This window comes from Bombina bombina, chromosome 5 (assembly GCF_027579735.1).
Source record: "Bombina bombina isolate aBomBom1 chromosome 5, aBomBom1.pri, whole genome shotgun sequence".
In the NCBI taxonomy this organism is placed as follows: Eukaryota; Metazoa; Chordata; class Amphibia; order Anura; family Bombinatoridae; genus Bombina; species Bombina bombina.
The window spans coordinates 588586552-588607322 of record NC_069503.1 but is presented as its reverse complement, the minus strand read 5'-3'; the positions used below and the strand labels follow the sequence as shown (position 1 = coordinate 588607322).

At 40.3% G+C, this 20771-nt stretch overlaps 1 protein-coding gene across 1 annotated transcript in view; it reads left to right on the top strand.

Annotated features, from left to right (window-relative positions):
* The window catches only part of VOPP1 (VOPP1 WW domain binding protein), a 306972-nt gene that overhangs the window by 157785 nt on the left and 128416 nt on the right, over positions 1 to 20771 (top strand). The window contains exon 2 of the mRNA XM_053714550.1: positions 17839 to 17897. Within this exon, the coding sequence (XP_053570525.1) occupies positions 17839 to 17897 (59 nt within the window). The remainder of the gene's footprint in view (positions 1 to 17838; positions 17898 to 20771) is intronic.

The following is a 20771-nucleotide window of genomic DNA, read 5'->3' as shown; positions in this document are numbered from 1 at the left end:
GCACACTCCGGAGCCTACATCCATGCTTTTCAACAAAGGATATCAAGAAAACTAAGAAAATATGATAGAAGTAAATTGGAAAGCTGTTTAAAATTGTATGTTCTATCTGAATCATGAAAGAAAATGTTTCTGTGATCATTTTCATGACTTTCTTCCTATTGGGACTCATGAAGATTAAAAATTAACTTTGATAAATAGAATACACTATTATACAGAGGTAACAAGAATGTATTTATTGTTCTCTTATTTCTACACTTAACTGTTGTTATCTTCTTTTATATATTTTTTTTTAAATGTTTTTTTGGAAAACTTTTAAAATAAAATCTATACAAAAAAAGCTATGCTTAGAGCTAAGGTTAAAGGGACAGTCAAGTCAAAATTAAACTTTCATTTCAATTTTCCAATTTACTTTTATCATCAAATTTGCTTTGTTCTCTTGGTATTCTTTGTTGAAGGTAGGCACGTAGGCTTATTTAAGCCCTTGAAGGCCTGCAAGCACTCACCATAATCCCCTTATCGCTTGCGCGTAACTGTGAGTGCTCTACTTGTAGTCTTGCCCTTAATTGGATATGCATAGTATTCTGAAAATGGGGTTTTAGAATTAGTTCTGAAGCAGCAACCCCTCACAAATAACCTATGGGCCAGAAGCTAGAAGGCAGAGCAGTTAATCCAATGGCTGCCGAAAAGGGCTGTAGTGCACTGCACAGCAATACACTAAAAGTCTTCTCTGGTAGTCAGGGGGTTAAAAAGAAGTGGAAGATTTTACTGCTCCGCTGTGGAGAAAGATCTGGCAGACATGGGGGGAGGAAGTGATTGTAATGCTGCTAGGGAAGACAGGAGTTGCTGTTCTGTGCTGACACTGTGAGTCCTGGCAATACAAGAAACAGCCACAGCACAAATTTGTTTCAAACGATCGCTGTTCTTAGCTGCTAAAGCAGCCCACGGCTAAAAAAAATTTTTGCTAAGAGGTGACGTTTTCACCTCTTAGCCAGTAACCGTGCGGTAAATCCGGCTTGGCCCATGGGAGCCGGATTTACCGCACGGTTACTGGCTAAGAGGTGAAAACGTCACCTCTTAGCAAAGGTTGAAACATATAAAGGAGCTTTCTACATGAAGTATCTTATAGTTCATGAATGAAAGTCCCCTTTATTAGTTTCAATAGTAAATCCTAGCGTTTGTACAATGCTAGGATTAACTTTCACTTTAAGTGTCTTGTTACACAGGGCCCCAGAAGCTTTTTTTTTTTTAAAAAACTACCCCATCCTTTCCTTCAGAGCACAATTAAAGGGACACTGAACCCAAATTTTTTCTTTAGTGTTTCAGATAGATCATGCAATTTTAAGCAACTTTCTAATTTACTCCTATTATCACTTTGTCTTTGTTCTCTTGCTGTCTTTATTTGAAAAAGAAGGCATCTAAGCTTTTTTTGGTTCAGCCTCTGGACTTTTTTATTGGTGGATGAATTTATCCACCAATCACCAAGAACAACCCAGGTTGTTCACCAAAAACTTACATTCTTGCAATTCAAATAAAGATACCAAGAGAATGAAGACAATTTGATAATAGTAAATTAGAAAGTTGCTTAAAATGTCATACTCTTAGGGCTCCATGTACGAAGCAGCAAAAGCTGCTCCGGAGCCTTTGCGGGGCAGGTTTGCATATGTGAGCCTGCTTCCCGCAATGTAAGAAGCAGCGGTCATTAGACCGCTGCTTCCTACACCCTACGCTACCTCTTAGGTGGCGAAGCAAAATCACAGAGAGCTCGCTCGCTCTCGGTGATTGACAGCCTCGGTGATTGGTCGCGCGACTGAAGGGGTGGGCATTACACACTCCGCTGAGTGTGTAATGATACATATGGGCAAGCGGATCAATAGATCCGCTGCCCGTGTGTAGCGGAGGCGGGCGGACAGCTTCGCGAGTTAAGAAGCTGTCTGCCCACCTCTTAGTACATGGAGCCCTTAATCACCAAAGAAAAAAATTGGGTTCAGTGTCCCTTTAAAGCCTCATATATCCACTATTTCACAGCATCTCTCTCCTCTCTACCCTTTCTATCATTATTCCAAACTTTGCCACATCCACAGGGGGTGACACCACCAATTTTTTTGAAATTAAAGAACTACAATGTAGAGATGCATAGATTTTTTTTATTAGTGGAGCCAGCATTTGTGAACATTAGTGGGACTGGGGAAGTTGTAAACACACTTTATTTTTTTGCCCCTTGAGCCAGTGCTGCAATATCCACAGATAGTTTTCCCGGCTGCTTTTGCTTTTTTTACTTTTCTCCTCCTCTGCCCAATTTCACTATGAATGTTGTGGGCGTGCCGTGGGGCTTGCGAAGTTGCGCTGCTAGCCTAAACCTGCGTGCCTATCTGTGCTCACTGCTCAGTGACGTGTGGAGCAGTGGAGTCACTCACTTCTGTGCTGTCTCTCTATTTGGGAACCGGGAAATCATGAGGGGGATGCCTGGCACCTGACCGCATGACTTTCTGACACTGTCTCTAAAGTGAAGGAGCCACGTATGATGCCCAACAGACTGGTACGGTTATGGTACACTAAGCGCACACTTAAGTGGTAGGAGGGGAGGGTGGGGGCGAGGGTCTGGGGGTGGGCAGAGTGCAGAGGTTATTGGCCATAAAAAACGGTAGGCACGCTGCAACAGAGTCAGAGTGCAGTATTTTCATAGTTTGCTCGCCTAAACCTTTTCTTCAGTGATTTATTTTTAGAGTGCACTGTTTATCTTTCATTTGATGCTCTGCTGAGCCAGGGAGCAGCTCTAGGCATGAGCTTTATAATTAATGCAGTGCAGTTTACATATTTTGTATGTGTGTGCATCTGAGTTTTTGTGTGTGTGTCTGAGTGTTTATGTGTGTGTGTGTCTGAGTGTGTTTGTGTGTCTGAGTGTTTCTGTGTGTGTGCCTTAGTGTTTTTGTGTGTGTGTCTGAGTGTTTTTGTGTGTGTCTAAGTTTTTGTGTGTGTGTGCCTGAGTGTTTTTGTGTGTGCGCCAGTGTGTTTGTGTGTGTCTAAGTGTTTGTGTGTGTGCCTGAGTGTTTTTGTGTGTGCGCCAGTGTGTTTGTGTGTGTGCCTGAGTGTTTTTGTGTGTGCGCCAGTGTGTTTGTGTGTGTGCCTGAGTGTTTTTGTGTGTGCGCCAGTGTGTTTGTGTGTGTGCCTGAGTGTTTTTGTGTGTGCGCCAGTGTGTTTGTGTGTGTCTAAGTGTTTGTGTGTGTGCCTGAGTGTTTTTGTGTGTGTGTCTGAGTGTGTTTCCGAGTGTTTGTGTGTGCTTCTGAGTGTGTTTTAAGTGTCTGTGTTTTTGTGTTTGTGTGTGTCTGCTTTCTGGGAGGTGGAGGGGTGACACCATAACTTACCGCACCGGGTGACACCAACCCTAGTGACGCCACTGTTAAATAGTTTTGCTGTGAGCTCAGCATAATGTTTAACCCCTTAAGGACCAAGGCCATTTTTCAATTTCTTTCCCTTAAGGACCAGGGCTATTTTTACATTTCTGCGGTGTTTGTGTTTAGCTGTAATTTTCCTCTTCCTCATTTACTGTACCCACACATATTATATACCGTTTTTCTCGCCACTAAATGGACTTTCTAAAGATACCATTCTTTTCATCATATCTTATAATTTACTATAAAAAATATTATAAAATATGAGGAAAAAATGGAAAAAAACACACTTTTTCTAACTTTGACCCCCAAAATCTATTACACATCTACAACCACCAATAAACAACCATGCTAAATAGTTTCTAAATTTTGTCCTGAGTTTAGAAATACCCAATGCTTACATGTTCTTTGCTTTTTTTGCAAGTTATAGGGAAATAAATACAAGTAGCACTTTGCTATTTCAAAACCACTTTTTTTCAAAATGAGCGCTAGTTACATTGGAACCCTGATATCTGTCAGGAATACCTGAATATCCCTTGACATGTATATATTTTTTTTTAGAAGACATTCCAAAGTATTGATCTAGGCCCATTTTGGTATATTTCATGCCACCATTTCACCGCCAAATGCGATCAAATAAAAGAAATTGTTCACTTTTTCACAAATTTTTTCACTAACTTTAGGTTTCTCACAGAAATGATTTACAAACAACTTGTGCAATTATGGCATAAATGGTTGTAAATGCTTCTCTGGGATCCCCTTTGTTCAGAAATAGCAGACTTATATGGCTTTGGCGTTGCTTTTTGGTAATTAGAAGGCTGCTAAATGCCACTGCGCACCACACGTGTTTTATGCCCAGCAGTGAAGGGGTTAATTAGGGAGCATGCAGGGAGCGTGTAGAGTTAATTTTAGCTTTAGTGTAGTGTAGTAGACAACCCAAAGTATTGATCTAGGCCCATTTTGGTATATTTAATGCCACCATTTCACCGCCAAATGCGATCAAATTTAAAAAAAAACGTAATTTTTTCGCAATTTTAGGTTTCTCACTGAAATTATTTACAAACAGCTCGTGCAATTATGGCACAAATGGTTGTAAATGCTTCTCTGGGATCCCCTTTGTTCAGAAATAGCAGACATATATGGCTTTGGCGATGCTTTTTGGTAATTAGAAGGCTGCTAAATGCCGCTGCACATCACACGTGTATTATGTCTAGCAGTGAAGGGGTTAATTAGGGATCTTGTAGGGAGCCTGCAGGGTTAATTTTAGCTTTAGTGTAGAGATCAGCCTCCCACCTAACACATCAGACCCCCTGATCCCTCCCAAACAGCTCTCTTCCCTCCCCTACCCCACAATTGTCCCCGCCATCTTAAGTACTGGCAGAAAGTCTGCCAGTACTAAAATAAAATGTATCTTTTATTTTTTTTTATTATTTTTTTAGCATATTTATATATGCTGCTGTGTAGGATCCCCCTTAGCCCCAAACCTCCCTGATCCCCCCCCAAACAGCTCTCTAACCCTCCCCCTCTACATTATTGGGAGCCATCTTGGGTACTGGCAGCTGTCTGCCAGTACCCAGTTTACAAAAAAATATATTTTTTTTATTTTTTCCCCCACTTTTCTGTAGTGTAGCTTCCCCCCCCAAGACTAAACCCCCACCCCTTCCCAGATCACTTTGATTACTGTGATTTATGTTTTTATTCCCTCTATCCCTCTAAATGTAAACAAACTATGTTCCATAGTGTAATGGTTCCCACCCGCTCCCTCCCCGTGCACGCGCCCGCCCGCCTTCCCCGTGCATGCGCGCGCGTCCATGCGCGCCCCCCCAGCGATCCCGCCCACGATCCCGCCCACCTCTGCACTCTGCAATCCATCGATGGCCGCCCACCCGCCTCCCATGTCGGCTCCCACCCACCAACGATTGCGGCCATCGATGTCCGGTGTCTCTGCATCGGATGGGGCAAAATGTTATTGCAGTGATGCCTCCATATCGAGGCATCACTGCAATAACCGGAAAGCGGCTGGAAGCGATCAGGATCGCTTCCAGCCACTTTCAACCCCAACGTCGTACAGGGTACGTCGCTGGTCTTTAAAGACCAGTTTGTGCAAGACGTACCCTGTACGACGCGTGTCGTTAAGGGGTTAAATATCAAATGCAGCCCTTATGGCAACTCATTACTCTTTAAAGGGACAGTAAACATCAAAACAAAACTTTTTTATTCAAAATTTATATTTCATGTTCCTTGTTGTAAACCTTTAAACACTTTTCTTCTATAAGGTAAGAAGAGTCCACGGATTCATCCTTTACTTGTGGGATATTATCCTTCCTAAAAGGAAGTGGCAAAGAGCACCACAGCAGAGCTGTCTATATAGCTGCTCTCTTAGCTCCACCCCCAGTCATTCTCTTTGCCTACTCTAAGTACTAGGAAGGGTAAAGTGAAAGAGGTGATAAAATATTAGTTTTTAGTTTCTTCAAGCAAGAGTTTGTTATTTTAAATGGTACCGGTGTGTACTATTTACTCTCAGGCAGCAGATGGATGAAGACTGCTGCCTGGAGGATGATGATCTTAGCATTTGTAACTAACATCCATTGCTGTTCTCACAGAGGCTGAGGAGTACAGGAAACTTCAGTGTGAGGACTGCTATGAGGTATGTTCAGTCATATTTTTCTGGAGAGACTGTGTATTTCAGAAAGGCTGACATTATACCCAGGAGGGTAAGGGTAAGCAGTAATCCTAGAGCTAAAAGAAGGGCATTACTTAGCTTACATTTGGGGCCAATTACAAGTATGGTTGACACTGAATTGTAAATGTTTGCGGGCAAACGTTTTTTATGATTGGGAGTGCTTTAACTTTTATGTATGCAATAACGTTTTGGGCAACTTTATTGAGGGCACACATGGCTTAACTTTTGTGTCTCAGAACCCACATGGCTAGTTATAACCGCTCTGGTGCGGTTCTTTGAGGCTGTGGAGACATCGAGTGAGATGGGCGGGGCCTATTTTCATGCCTCAGATGCGAAGTTAGTTGTTCACAGAAAGCAGCAAGCTCTAACTCCTGAGGGCCCTGGTGTATGTTTTGGGCCAAACCGAAGCTTTTACCCCACATGTTCGATTCCTGAGGGTAGATAGGGCCACAGCAGGGCTGTGGCAAGGTGCTGAGGGTGTTTTTTTCCGGATCTGGGCCTATTTCGATCCGGTTTGCAAATTAAGGGGTTAAATGTTAAAATTCCTTGTGGGGCAATCTTAACTTCTTATATTGTGTCTGCATACAAATTTTTTAAAAATTTGGTGCATGTTTAGGCTGTTTTACAGAACGTGTATGCTTTTTTTCTCTTAAAGCCGCAGTACCGTTTTTTAAGATTGTTATTTTTTTCACTAAATAATGTGTTTTCATGCTTGTTTATAGTCATTACTAGCCTGTTCAACATGTCTGAAATTGAGGAAAGTCAATGTTCAATATGTTTAGAAGCCATTGTGTAACCTCCACTTAGAATGTGTCCCTCATGCACTGAAAGGTCAATAAATTGTAAAGAACATATTTTAGCTACTGAAAGTATGTCGCAGGATAATTCTCAGTCAGAAGGGAATCAGGTTATGCTATCTAATTCTCCCCAAGTGTCACAACCGTTAACGCCCGAACAAGCGACGCCAAGTACTTCTAGTTTGTCTAATTCTTTCACCCTGCAAGATATGGCCGCAGTTGTGAATACTACCCTCACAGAGGTTTTATCTAAGCTGCCTGGGTTGCAGGGGAAGCGCAGTAGGTCTGGTGTAAGAACAAACGCTTAGCCCTCTGACGCTTTATTAGCCATATCTGATGTACCCTCACAATGTTCTGAAGTGAGGGATTTGCTGGCTGAGGGAGAGATTTCTGATTCAGGAAATATGTTCCCTCAGACAGATTCAGAGATGATGGCTTTTAAATTTAAACTAGAACACATCTGCTTATTGCTCAGGGAGGTTTTAATGACTCTGGATGATTGTGACCCTATTGTAGTTCCAGAGAAATTGTGTAAAATGGACAGATTCCTAGAGGTTCCTGCCTACACTGATGTTTTTCCGGTCCCTAAGAGGTTTTCGGAAATTGTTACTAAGGAGTGGGATAGACCAGGTTTTCCGTTCACTCCCCTCCTACTTTTAAGAAAATGTTTTCCCATCAGACGCCATGCGGGACTCGTGGCAGACGGTCCCTAAGGTGGAGGGAGCTATTTCTACCCTGGCTAAGCGTACAACTATACCTATTGAGGACAGTTGTGCTTTCAAAGATCCTATGGATAAAAAATTAGAGGGTCTCCTGAAGAAAATATTTGTTCATCAAAGTTTTCTTCTCCAACCTATAGCATGCATTGTTCCTGTAACTACTGCAGCGTCCTTTTGGTTCGAGGCTCTGGAAGAGGCTCTTCAGGTTGAGACCCCATTAGAGGATATTCTGGATAGAATTAGGGCTCTCAAGCTAGCTAATTCTTTCATTACAGATGCCGCTTTTCAATTGGCTAAATTAGCAGCGAAGAATTCAGGTTTTGCCATTTTAGCGTGTAGAGCATTATGGTCTGCTGATGGGTCATCAAAAGCTAAGCTTTTAGCCATCCCTTTCAAGGGTAAGACCCTATTCGGGCCTGAACTGAAAGAGATCATTTCAGACATCACTGGAGGGGAAGGCCATGCCCTTCCTCAGGATAAGACGAATAAAATGAGGACCAAACAAAATAATTTTCGTTCCTTTCGAAACTTCAAAGGTGGTCCCTCTACCTCTTCCCCTGCCGCAAAGCAAGAGGGGAATTTTACTCAATCCAAGTCAGTCTGAAGACCTAACCAGACTTGGATCAAGGGTAAACAGACCAAGAAGCCCGCTGCTGCCACCAAGACAGCATGAAGGGGTAGCCCCCGATCCGGGACCAGATCTAGTAGGGGGCAGACTTTCTCTCTTTGCTCAGGCTTGGGCAAGAGACATTCAGGACTCCTGGGCTTTAGAAATAGTAACCCAGGGGTATCTTCTAGATTTCAAAGATTCTCCCCCAAGGGGGAGATTCCATCTTTCACAATTGTCTGTAAACCAGACAAAAAGTGAGGTGTTCTTACGCTGTGTAGAAGACCTATATACCATGGGAGTGATCTGCCCAGTTCCGAAAACAGAACAGGGGCAAGGGTTCTACTCCAATCTGTTTGTGGTTCACAAAAAAGAGGGAACCTTCAGACCAATTTTGGATCTCAAGATCCTAAACAAATTCCTCAGAGTCCCATCCTTCAAGATGGAGACCATTCGGACTATTTTGCCAATGATCCAGGAGGGTCAATATATGACCACCGTGGACTTAAAGGATGCGTATCTACACATTCCTATCCACAAAGATCATCACCAGTTCCTCAGGTTCGCCTTTCTGGACAAGCATTACCAGTTTGTGGCTCTTCCCTTTGGGTTGGCCACAGCTTCCAGAATTTTCACAAAGGTGTTGGGGTCCCTTCTGGCGGTTCTAAGGCCGCGGGGCATAGCTGTGGCGCCTTATCTGGATGATATCTTAATCCAGACGTCAACTTACCAACTAGCCAAGTCTCACACGGACATCGTGTTGGCTTTTCTAAGATCTCACGGGTGGAAGGTGAACGTAAAAAAGAGTTCACTTATCCCTCTCATAAGAGTTCTATTCCTGGGAACTCTGATAGATTCGGTGGACATGAAAATCTTTCTGACGGAGGTCAGGAAATAAAAAATTTAATCCATCTGCTGAGCTCTTCATTCCATTTCTCGCCCATCAGTGGCTCAGTGTATGGAGGTAATCGGCTTAATGGTAGCGGCAATGGACATAGTTCCGTTTGCTCGCTTGCATCTCAGACCACTGCAACTTTGCATGCTCAAACAGTGGAATGGGGATTATGCAGATTTATCTCCTCAGATAAATCTGGACCAAGAGACCAGAGTCTCTCTTCTTTGGTGGTTGTCACAGGATCATCTGTCCAAGGGAATGTGTTTCCGCAGGCCAGCGTGGGTCATAGTGATGACGGACGCCAGCCTATTGGGCTGGGGTGCAGTCTGGGATTCCCTGAAAGCACAGGGTTTGTGGACTCTCCTCCCGATAAATATTCTAGAACTGAGAGCGATATTCAATGCGCTTCAGGCATGGCCTCAGCTGGCGTCAGCCAGATTCATAAGATTCCAGTCGGACAATATCACGACTGTAGCATATATCAATCATCAGGGGGGAACAAAGAGTTCTCTAGAAGGTTACCAAGATAATTCAATGGGCAGAGACTCACTCTTGCCATCTATCAGCAATCTATATCCCAGGAGTGGAGAACTGGGAAGCGGATTTTCTAAGTCGTCAGACTTTTCATCCGGGGGAGTGGGAACTCCATCCAGAGGTGTTTGCACAATTGATTCAGCAATGGGGCACACCAGAATTGGATCTGATGGCGTCTCGTCAGAATGCCAAACTTCCTCGTTACGGGTCCAGGTCAAGGGATTCTCAGGCAGTACTCATTGATGCTCTATTGTTCAACCTGGCTTATGTGTTTCCACCATTTCCTCTCCTTCCTCGTTTGATTGACAGAATCAAACAGGAGAGAGCTTCGGTGATTTTGATAGCACCTGCGTGGCCACGCAGGACTTGGTATGCAGACCATACCAAGAATAAGATATGGCGTATATATCTTTATTGGTGCGAATCCAAAGGCTACTCGTGGAGTAAGATCAGGATTCCTAGGATTTTGTCCTTTCTCCAAGAAGGATTGGAGAAGGGGCTATCAGCTAGTTCCTTAAAGGGACAGATCTGCTTTATCAATTCTACTGCACAAACGTCTGGCGGATGTTCCAGACGTTCAGTCATTCTGTCAGGCTTTAGTTAGAATCAAGCCTGTTGTTTAAACCTGTTGCTCCACCATGGAGTTTGAATTTAGTTCTTAAAGTTCTTCAAGGGGTTCCGTTTGAACCTATGCATTCCATAGATATTAAGCTTCTATCTTGGAAAGTTCTGTTTTTAGTTGCTATCTCTTCGGCTCGAAGAGTTTCTGAACTATCTGCATTGCAATGCGACTCACCTTATCTTGTTTTCCATGCTGATAAGGTGGTTTTGCGTACCAAACCTGGATTCCTTCCTAAGGTTGTTTCTAATAAGAATATTAATCAGGAAATTAATCAGGAAATTGTTGTTCCTTCTCTGTGTCCTAATCCTTCCTCTAAGAAGGAGCGTCTATTGCACAACTTGGACGTGGTTTGTGCTTTAAAGTTTTACTTGCAAGCGACCAAAGATTTCTGTCAAACATCTTCTTTGTTTGTTGTCTATTCTGGAAGACGTAGAGGTCAAGAAGCTACGGCTACCTCTCTTGCCTTTTGGTTGAAAAGCATCATCCGTTTGGCATACGAGACTGCTGGACAGCAGCCTCCTGAAAGAATTACAGCTCACTCTACTAAAGAGTTGGCTTCCACATGGGCTTTTAAAAATGATGCTTCTGTTGAACAGATTTGTAAGGCTGCGACTTGGTCTTTGCTTCATACCTTTTCCAAATTTGACAAATTTGATACCTTTGCTTCTTCGGAGGCTATTTTTGGGAGAAAAGTTCTTCATGCAGTGGTGCCTTCTTTTTAACCATCGGTCTTGTCCCTCCTGTTCATCCGTGTACTGTAGCTTTGGTATTGTATCCCACAAGTAAAGGATGAATCCGTGGACTCGTCTTACCTTATAGAAGAAAAGTAAATTTATGCTTACCTGATAAATTAATTTCTTCTATGGTAAGACGAGTCCACGGCCCACCCTGTCATTTTAAGACAGATTATATTTTTTTGATTTAAACTCAGTCACCTCTGCACCTTGTAGTTTCTCCTTTTTCTTCCTGTACCTTCGGTCGAATGACTGGGGGGTGGAGCTAAAGGGGGGAGCTATATAGACAGCTCTGCTGTGGTGCTCTTTGCCACTTCCTGTTAGGAAGGATAATATCCCACAAGTAAAGGATGAATCCGTGGCTCGTCTTACCATAGAAGAAATTAATTTATCAGGTAAGCATAAATTTACTTTTTATTGTAATTATTTACCTTTGAATCTATCATTCTGCCTCTCCTTATGACTGCCCCCTTGCTGAATCTGCTTCTTACACCGCCTGTCATGTGAATGGCAAAGCTGAGTGCTTCACGATTTACATAACAACTTGGTGTCACAACGGAGAATTTTTAGCGCATGTACAGCTCCTCCACTTAAATCAGACAGCCAGAAAGCGCTGAGGAGCAATGAATGGATGTGAAACAACCTCTCAAACACTTGGGAGGCGAGAGCTTTTTAAAACGCCAAACCAGGGGGACCAGAGTTTTTGATTGACAGGTTTGATTTTCACATTATACATTAAAAATGAAGTGTTTAAAGGGACATTAAACCCAAACATTTTCTTTCATGATTCAGACAGAGAATATAATTTTAAACAATTTAATTTACTTCTATTATCTAATTTGCTTCATTCTTTAGCTATCCTTTGTTGAAAAAATAGCAATGCACATGGGTCAGCAAATCACACGAGCCATCTATGTGCAGCCACCAATCAGCAGCTACTGAGCCTATCTAGATATGCTTTTCAGGAAAGAATATCAACAAAATTGTATTCTCTATCTGAATCATGAAACAAAAAAATTGGGGTTTAATGTCCCTTTAAGTTCTTTAAAAAAACAACTTTCAATATGTATTTTACATTTATAAAAAACTTTAGATGACAAATAATTAATGTTTACTTTAAGTAACAAAGCTTGACTGCCTGACATAGATATGACCTAGCTGTGGATTCTTTCTCTTTTGTTCTTACATAACACTGTACTAAATGCAGTGAAAGGTTGTCAGGCTGTTTTAAGATTGCAAGTAAATGCTGTAATAATCCCTGCTCCCGAGAGAACATTGAACTGGATTAAACCCACATATCCGATATATTCTGCCTTAGAGTTTTAAAGTTCAATTACAGTATCAGTGGCTGTAATATAAGAAAGCTTATGGTGGTTGTTACACTTAAATGGACAACAAATTCATATGATTCAAATATAAAAGCACTTTATAAAATATTTTCTAACAAATAAAAGGTTCATTTAAAGCTGATAAGTTTGATTTTGAAGCACAAATCGTCTTAACGACTGATTGCTCACTGGCTTATAAGCAGAACTCTGGCAATACTTATTGGTGAGCAGTGCCACAATTTACAGGCATAAAAAATGTTTTTTTTTCCCCTCAATACAGAAACATTTGTTTTTACAAAAAAAAGCAAACAAACACAACAAACAACTGCTGCATCCACATGAAGGTATTTTAAATTATGAGATTTAATTTCTTTCATAAGGTTGTGAGAGTCCATGAGCCATAACAGTGGGGATTAAAATCCTTCTACCAGGAGGCAGGCAAAAATTACCCAACACATCAAGAGCTTTAATCCCTCCCACCCCTTCAGTCTTAATTTTTGCAATCTCAGGAGAACAGGCGAACGGTGCATTGCTGGAAATAAGTTTCTGAAAGAGGTACTCAAAATGCAGTGAGACCCGTTATCCTCCTCAGAGGACAGAGAATAGCGCAAAGGGGTGATTAGGTGTACCATGGCTGGTGAGTGTAATTCTCTTGCAGAAGTTCTTCACCAGCTCACTGCAGCGGTCACTAGGACTGGTCTTTAGTCACCTACTGTACACTCATGACTGTACACTCACAGCCCATACCTTGGAAAAGCAGTACAAATGGGGGTATTTTATGGTCAATGGGACTTATGCTTGTGGGGCATTCTTATGGTTGGCAATTCCTCTGGTTGGCAATGTCTGGGACTGAAAACGATACTGACAGTTGGCTGCACAGCGCTAGACAGTTTTAGGGAGCCTATATTGTGAATGTGTGTAAATGGCTTGTAAAAACTTTATGTATTCTGCTTTGTGCTCACTTGATTTCAAGGTATTGCGTGTTAGCCCGGGGTTAGAGTTTGTTGTTCTTTAGATTGTGCTGGTGATGCCGACACTTTATGTTTATTAGTGCTGTGAGATGTGCTCCCGAAGCGGGGGGTAAAAGTGCTTTCACACATTTTGTGCCGCGTTTCTGCCCTCATCCTCCTGTTAGCGCAGCGATGGCCATGTTATTTCGGTGCTGATAGGCCTCCTGTGCGCATCGTACAGGGATTCTGTTGCTGCACTTGATTCTTCATTCTATGTGCCTACATTCCTCTTTGAGCATCACCGGCTAGTGAGTTCAACATGAGGGGGGGGGGGGAGTAGATTTCCTGCACATCAATAGCTTTACTGTGGGCTATCCTAGTGGTTAATCACATTCTCCAGATAGACATGATGGCATCTCATTTGAATCACAAACTTCCCAAATACTGTTTCAGTTGTAGAGACCCACAAGTGACTCTTATAGAGTCGTTAGTGGTCCCTTGACTCTATCGTCTGATGTATATGTATCCCCCTCTTTTTCTACTTTCCCAAGTCATAGCTCAAACCAAACAAGAGGGCTATCAAGTGATACTCATTGCTCAAGCCTGGCCATGTAGGACTTGGTATGCAGATCTAATGCAGATGTCCTCTTCTACTTTTTATTATTATTATCATTTATTTGTAAAGCGCTGCCAAATTCCGTAGCGCTGGCTTTTCTACCTGTTACAGTGGGACCTTCTTGTTCAAGGTCCATTCTTTTATCCAGACATAAAATCTCTAAACTTGAAGTCATGTATAGAATGTCTAGTTCTTCTTCAAAGAGGGTTTTCTCACTCAGTGGGGAACACTCTTATTCAGTCTAGAAAGCCTGTTACTAGAAGAAATGATGACAAGACTTGGAAACTATTTTTGTATTGGTGTGATTCTAAAGGTTTTTGGTGGGATTTTTTTAGGATTTGAAGGATTTTACAATTCCTTCAGAATGGGTTAGATAAGGGTTTATCTGCCAGTTCATTGAATGGTCAAATTTTAGTTCTTTCTGTTCTGTATCATAAAAGGATGGCTAAGATACTAGATATTCAAATGTTTGTTCAAGTTCTGTTCAGAATTCGACCAGTGGTTAGAGCAGCATCTCCTCCATGGAATATCAATCTGGTTTTGAGGTCTTTATAGTTTCATCCATTTCGTCATGGAACACCTTATTATTTTTTTTAGCTATCTCGTCCACTAGAAGAGTTTCAGAGTTTCCACCTTATTTTATAAATCTTCTTTTCTATTGTTCCATCAGGACAAGGCAGTTTTAAGAACTCACTATGATTTTTTGATAAAAGTTGTTTCTTGTATGAATATCAATCAGGAGATTGTGGTTCCTTCGTTGTGTCCTTCCCCTAAGAATGCTAAGGAACGTCTTTTGCACAAATTGGAGGTAGTTATGGCATTGAAATTTTATCTTAAAACTACTAAGGTTTTTAGACAATCTTCATCTTTGTACATTCATTTTTCAGGTAAACATAAGGGTCAGAATGCTTCTGCAGTCACCTTAGCTTTTTGGCTAAAGCATTTGGTTAGAAAGGCTTACTTGGAGGTGGGGAAAGCACTGCCACCTCTTATCACAGCTTATTCTACAAGATCTGTTTCCACATCATGGGTTTTTCAAAAGGAAGTGTCTATTGAACAGATTTGAAAGCTGCTACTTGGTCTTCGCTTCATACTTTAAGTTTTATCATTTTGACAAAGTTTTGGGTATTGAATCCCAACTGTTATGGCTCATGGAGTCTCATCACCATATGAAAGTAAACATAATTTATTCTTATAGTCTGATAAATGTATTTCTTTTGTGGCTGTGAGAGTCCCAGAGACTTGCCCAAAGTTTAGTTTATCTGTCGGTTCTGGCATGCACTTCATTACCCTGCTTTGTTCTTTCTGCTTTTCTGTTTAATTTCTCTCCTTGCTTGGCTATATGGCAGACTGAAGGGGAATCAGGAAGTGGGAGGAATTAAAGCTCTTGATATGTTGGTTAATTTTTGCTTGCCTCTTTGTGGAGGGAGTTTAATCCCAACTATTATGGCTTGTGGACTATAAATTGTTGTTGTTTTTTAAACTAATCTTTAAAGTTTCTGTCTTTAGAAAACAAAAAGAAATAACACTTATTGTCATGCCCCAAGCTGTGTGAGTTTTCCTTATTAGCCAGTTTCTGTCCTATAGACTATTTGTACATGAGCATACACCTCCAGACAATTTCAGAAATAAAATAAACAGTGTAAAAGGTATATGAAACCCCAAATTTTTCTGCTATTTATACTGCTATTTGTTGAAGAGCATACCTAGGTAGATGGTGTGCATGTGACTGAAGCTTTACATTGCAGCGGCAGCAAATGCTGCCATCTAGTGTTGTTTCAAATGTATAACATTGTTAAAAGTATTCTTGCAACAATACTACTATATAGGCCTAGATTACAAGTGGAGTTCAAAAATATTAGTGCTATTGAGCACTATTGCCTTCTGAGCTAAATCAATAGTGCTCTCATAAATAAAAAGAGAGAAGCGCTCAACCTGGGAATGAACAATAGCATAATAGCTTGTTCTATGGCTAGTTACCACCCAAGAAGCAGCCTCTTTTTGCTCAGCATGTGCCCTTCCCAGAGAAGAACTTTCCTGAAGCATATCAGTCTGATCCTGACTTCACAGTACAGTCCAGCCCCGAAATACCAGGCAATCCCTCTCTGAACAAGAGAAACAGCAAAGCCCCAGACGTACGTTTCAGTCTATTGTGGGCCTCAATAGTGAGGTGCAGCCATATCCCTCTAGACACACTGAGCAACGGGTCCACGTCTGGATTCCCGCATCACACTTAAGGAGACTTCCCTAAGTCTCATTATTTGCATAAATAAAAAGAGAGAAGCGCTCAACCTGGGAAAGAACAATAGCATAATAGCTTGTTCTATGGCTAGTTACCACCCAAGAAGCAGCCTCTTTTTGCTCAACATGTGCCTTTTACAGAGAAGAACTTTCCTGAAGCATATCAGTCTGATCCTGACTTCACAGTACAGTCCAGCCCCAAAATACCAGGCAATCCCTCTATTGAATCCCATATTGAAATAAAAATTGTAGCACTTGAGCGAAAGCCCTTGGCGTGGTCAAGCTAAATCCTTCCTAATAGACTTCTGTAGGGCACGCTACAAAACTTAGGTCTGTCTTTCACTTGAATGTTAACCTGAAGGTGCCCTAAGCTGAAGTTGCACTAAAAAAGAAAATAAATAGTTTAAAATTTTATATATATATATATATATAGATAGATATTTGAATTAGAATTAGATATATCGATATATCTACGTATTTAAATTAAAATATATTTTTATACAAATTTGAATATCTAGATTTTTTATATCGCTATATCTCGAAATTTTAAGGGACATAAAAAATTTCTTTCATGATTTAGATAGAACATGCAACTTTAAACAATTTGCTTATTTCTCTTAGTATGCTCTATTGAAAAGGATACCTAGGTAGGCTCTGGAGCTGCTGATTGGGGGCTGCACATATATACCTCTTGTCATTGGTTTACTGATGGGTTTAGCTAGCTCTAAGTAGTCCATTGCTGCTCCTTCAATAAAGGATACCAAGAGAATGAAGCAAAATTGATAATAGAAATACATTGGAATGCTGTTTGAAATTGTAGGCTCTATCTCAATCATGATAGAAAAAAATTTGGGTTTCATGACCCTTTAAATTAGTATAAAATTATATTTTTAGTTTAAATATCTACTTTTATTTTATCCCATTTTAGCTAATGGGCAAATGTTATTGTTACTGATCACAAATGAAAACTGAAAAATCTTAAAATATTTCTGCCACTTAGATTTTGTACAAATTTGCGAAGCCCTGGTTTATGTGGGCTATGTTTGTTAAGAGACATGAGCTCATGAAATGATTATGGATCTGACAAATAGATTGTAATGCGCTTGAGTTTGAAAATAAAACAGTAAGTAGCTTGATGGCAGAAGGCTAGATTTTCCAACATTCATTGTAGTTTACCCAGTGTAGTTTACCAAATATGGGGCATATATATCAAGCTCCGTATGGAGCGTGACGCCGCCAAGGCTCGCCGGAAACGGAAGTTATGAAGCAGCGGTCTAAAAACTGCTGCTTCATAACTTGTCCGCCTGCTCTGAGTACGATCAGGTTAATTGACACCCCCTGCTAGCGGCCGATTGGCGGCGAATCTACAGGGGGCGACACTGCAATGATTAATGCTGACAGCGTATGCTGTCGGCATTTATCGATGTGCAGCGGACATGATCCGCTATATCAGATCATGTCCGCTCGCACCATAGTAAATAGGCCCCTATGTCACAAGTGACCAATTGTCTTCTAAGTAAAACCCTGTATAAATATAGTGTGTAAAATGAGGAACGGCTCTATAAACACGTCTGATAAATTGTACACATTTATATTTTTTACGCCCGCAAAGACAGTTGTGCCTGTTTCATGTGATAAACCAATTACTGTTGATGTCAGACAATTAGTAGATGAAATACTAGCTTAAGATTCATAACATCTATTTGTCTTCATTTTTTTTCAGTGCAGCGAGGCCAAAAAACACTGCTGGTACTTTGAAGGACTGTATCCTACATACTACATGTAAGTAGATATTGTTATGTTATGACTGTATCTTCCCATTGCTACAGATATCACAGGAGTTCTTCAGTATGGGGCTTAAAGGGAAAGTAAACATCCTGAGGGTTTTAGACAAAATGTATAGTTATATGTATATACAGTGTCGGATCAGGTCCGCAAGACCTTTCTTAAATAGGGGCCAATGAATACTAAAGAGAACTATGTATTACAAACAATGATTGGCACAAGAATAATATGCACGCACATATAGATAGATGAATAGATAGATAGATAGATAGATAGATGATAGATAGTGTAAAGTTTCAGTGCCCATAAAGCAATTGGCACTGCCATGTTGTAAACTGAGTTTCCTTCTTGCTGAGGCCACAGAGGGACAGTAATAAATGGGTCATTAGAGTGTGCAACCAATGTGTGGAATATAGCAGTGTAAAGTCTAGAGTCTGCAATTCAACTCAACATGAGTTAGAAAGCCTACAATTTTCAGAACTAAATTAAAATTTATTTAATTTAACTAAATCCCTTTATTGCTGATTTTTACCAATTTTTTACCACGTCCAAGTATATATCAGAAATGCATATAGAAATAGAGCCAGTATAGATTCCACAGAAAGCACAGGACCCCACTGTAAATGAGGCCACACCCCTGTTCACTCCCCTTAACATATGCCCTGGTTTGGGTCTTTATATTATTAGAGCATAAATGCCATTGATTTATGTTTAATGTTCTATTATATTGTTGCATAGCTATTAGAGCATTTAGTTGCAGAGTAATGAATCACTTAAACAGTGCAGCAATTACTCACTTTACTAGTTTCTCCCTGTCCTCAATAAAATTTGGAAAATATGGAAGGTATGCACCAAAGGATTATAAACATGGCAAATTATATTTCATATACGTTAAACTAAATACTACTCTGAAAGCACCCACCTCTTCATGAAGCACTCTTTATCTATTAATACTGCACCCAGGCCTGGCTCAAGGAATTGTGCTGATAATGTTCTTCTGAAACCCCCTTCCCAACTCTCTTTGCAGTGCATCCTAAAGGCATATGAGGAACATGGACATATACAAGTAACTTGGGCAAAGGGGTTAAACACACAGTAAAAGTGCTGCTTGTAGCTTGCAGACCACAGCCGGTCCCGAGAAGAAACCTCTGCTGATCCAATCAGAATCACTAGTTGCACATCTGTTGTGCGACTACCAATGCTGATTGGATCAATGGTGGGTCCTGAGCAGCTGTGATTAAACATACAATAGTCAAAGCGAAAATGAGTAAGCACTCACCATCACCTCCTTAGTATAAAATTGGGTCACTGCATAAACCCAAAGGCAGTCCATAAATCATGAATATCCACAGCAACATGCCAATTCACAAAAAACTAACTTTATATATATATATATATATATATATATATATATATATATATATATATATATATATATATATATATATATATATATATATATATATATATAATTTGTGGGGGATGCATAAGTGACAGAAAGTTTTTATACTATATTTGATGTAATTTCCCAGAAGATACAATATGCCCCTCTTAAGAGACAGCAAGTGGGCACTCACCTGGTAGGAGCTTGAGAGAATGCAAGATGCTTCAACAGCATATACAGTATCCGGAATAGGAGGGATCACCAATATATTAGCATTGTTTGAGAGTCAGTCAATCAAATGATTCCTTATAGAAAATTGGTGTAATATTTACATTCATTTTAAACATAAATATATTGTCTATCTTCCTCAAAGAAGTGTAACATTTGTTTTCATTGTAGTTTGTATGTAATAAAGCCACGCTTAAAAGAAACGCAAATTGTTGCAAAATGTTTAGTAATACAGTAAGAATATTTAGGGATAGTCAGAGTGAATATGTGTATTAGGTCAATTATATGTATAAAACAAACTGCAGAATACTGGCATAGTGGTACAGTTTTTCTAGAAATAGACAGCACATTTATCCACCAGCCTGGCTTGAAGCAAATAGCTGTCACAGAGTAGCTAATCAGTTATGTTCAGAACTCCCATGCATGCACTTTTTGAATAAGCAGCGTTCAAAATGCGTTAGGTTTCTGTTACACTGTTCTGTTGTGGCCACTTGTTTCACCAAAAAGGGTTGTTACCACCAGTCTTGCAACAGTAAGTAGCTTTTATTTGTGTTCAAATAATTTAACTACTGTTTATTTGGCTCCTTCATTCATAATCCATTATTTCATGTTAGGTAGCTGTACTGAAGTTTTCAAAACTGAGTAATGCTTTACAAAAACTTTGAGGCTTTTTATGTAAAAAGTATACAAAATGCTGAGCGGCATTTAATGAAGTCTGTGCAGATGCAATACATTTTTAGAATTACTTATCATATCATTATTATGTATGCAGATAAAATATGCACAACGGAAACAGAAAGTGCACCATCTGCTGCTTTAGGTGATTAATAAATGTAAAAATAAAACAAGATGTTAATAATGAGATTGAAATGGCAGATATATTTGATATTTCTTAAAAGGATATTGCAGAAAAAATTGGAATGCACACAGGTGCATTTCAGTTTTGAATACAAACATTTTTGAAATATACATGTATTAGCAAAAAGGCTTCTAGTAAAAGCTATAGCTGTTTTTTAAGAATGTATTTAAATATGCTCCGTGCACCAGTATGTTAAAGTCAGTACTTGCTCAGAGACCCTTAGATGCTTGAAACACCTGGTAATAACTCTTATTTGCATAGTTGCTGAAATGATACAATATAAACTGGTTCTGAGCAGCTGCAGTATTTAAAATGCTGGTGCACAGAAAATATCTAGCTATGTGCACGTGCAGAGAAAAATGCTACCACTAAAAGAGTGCTAACTTTTACTAGAAGCATT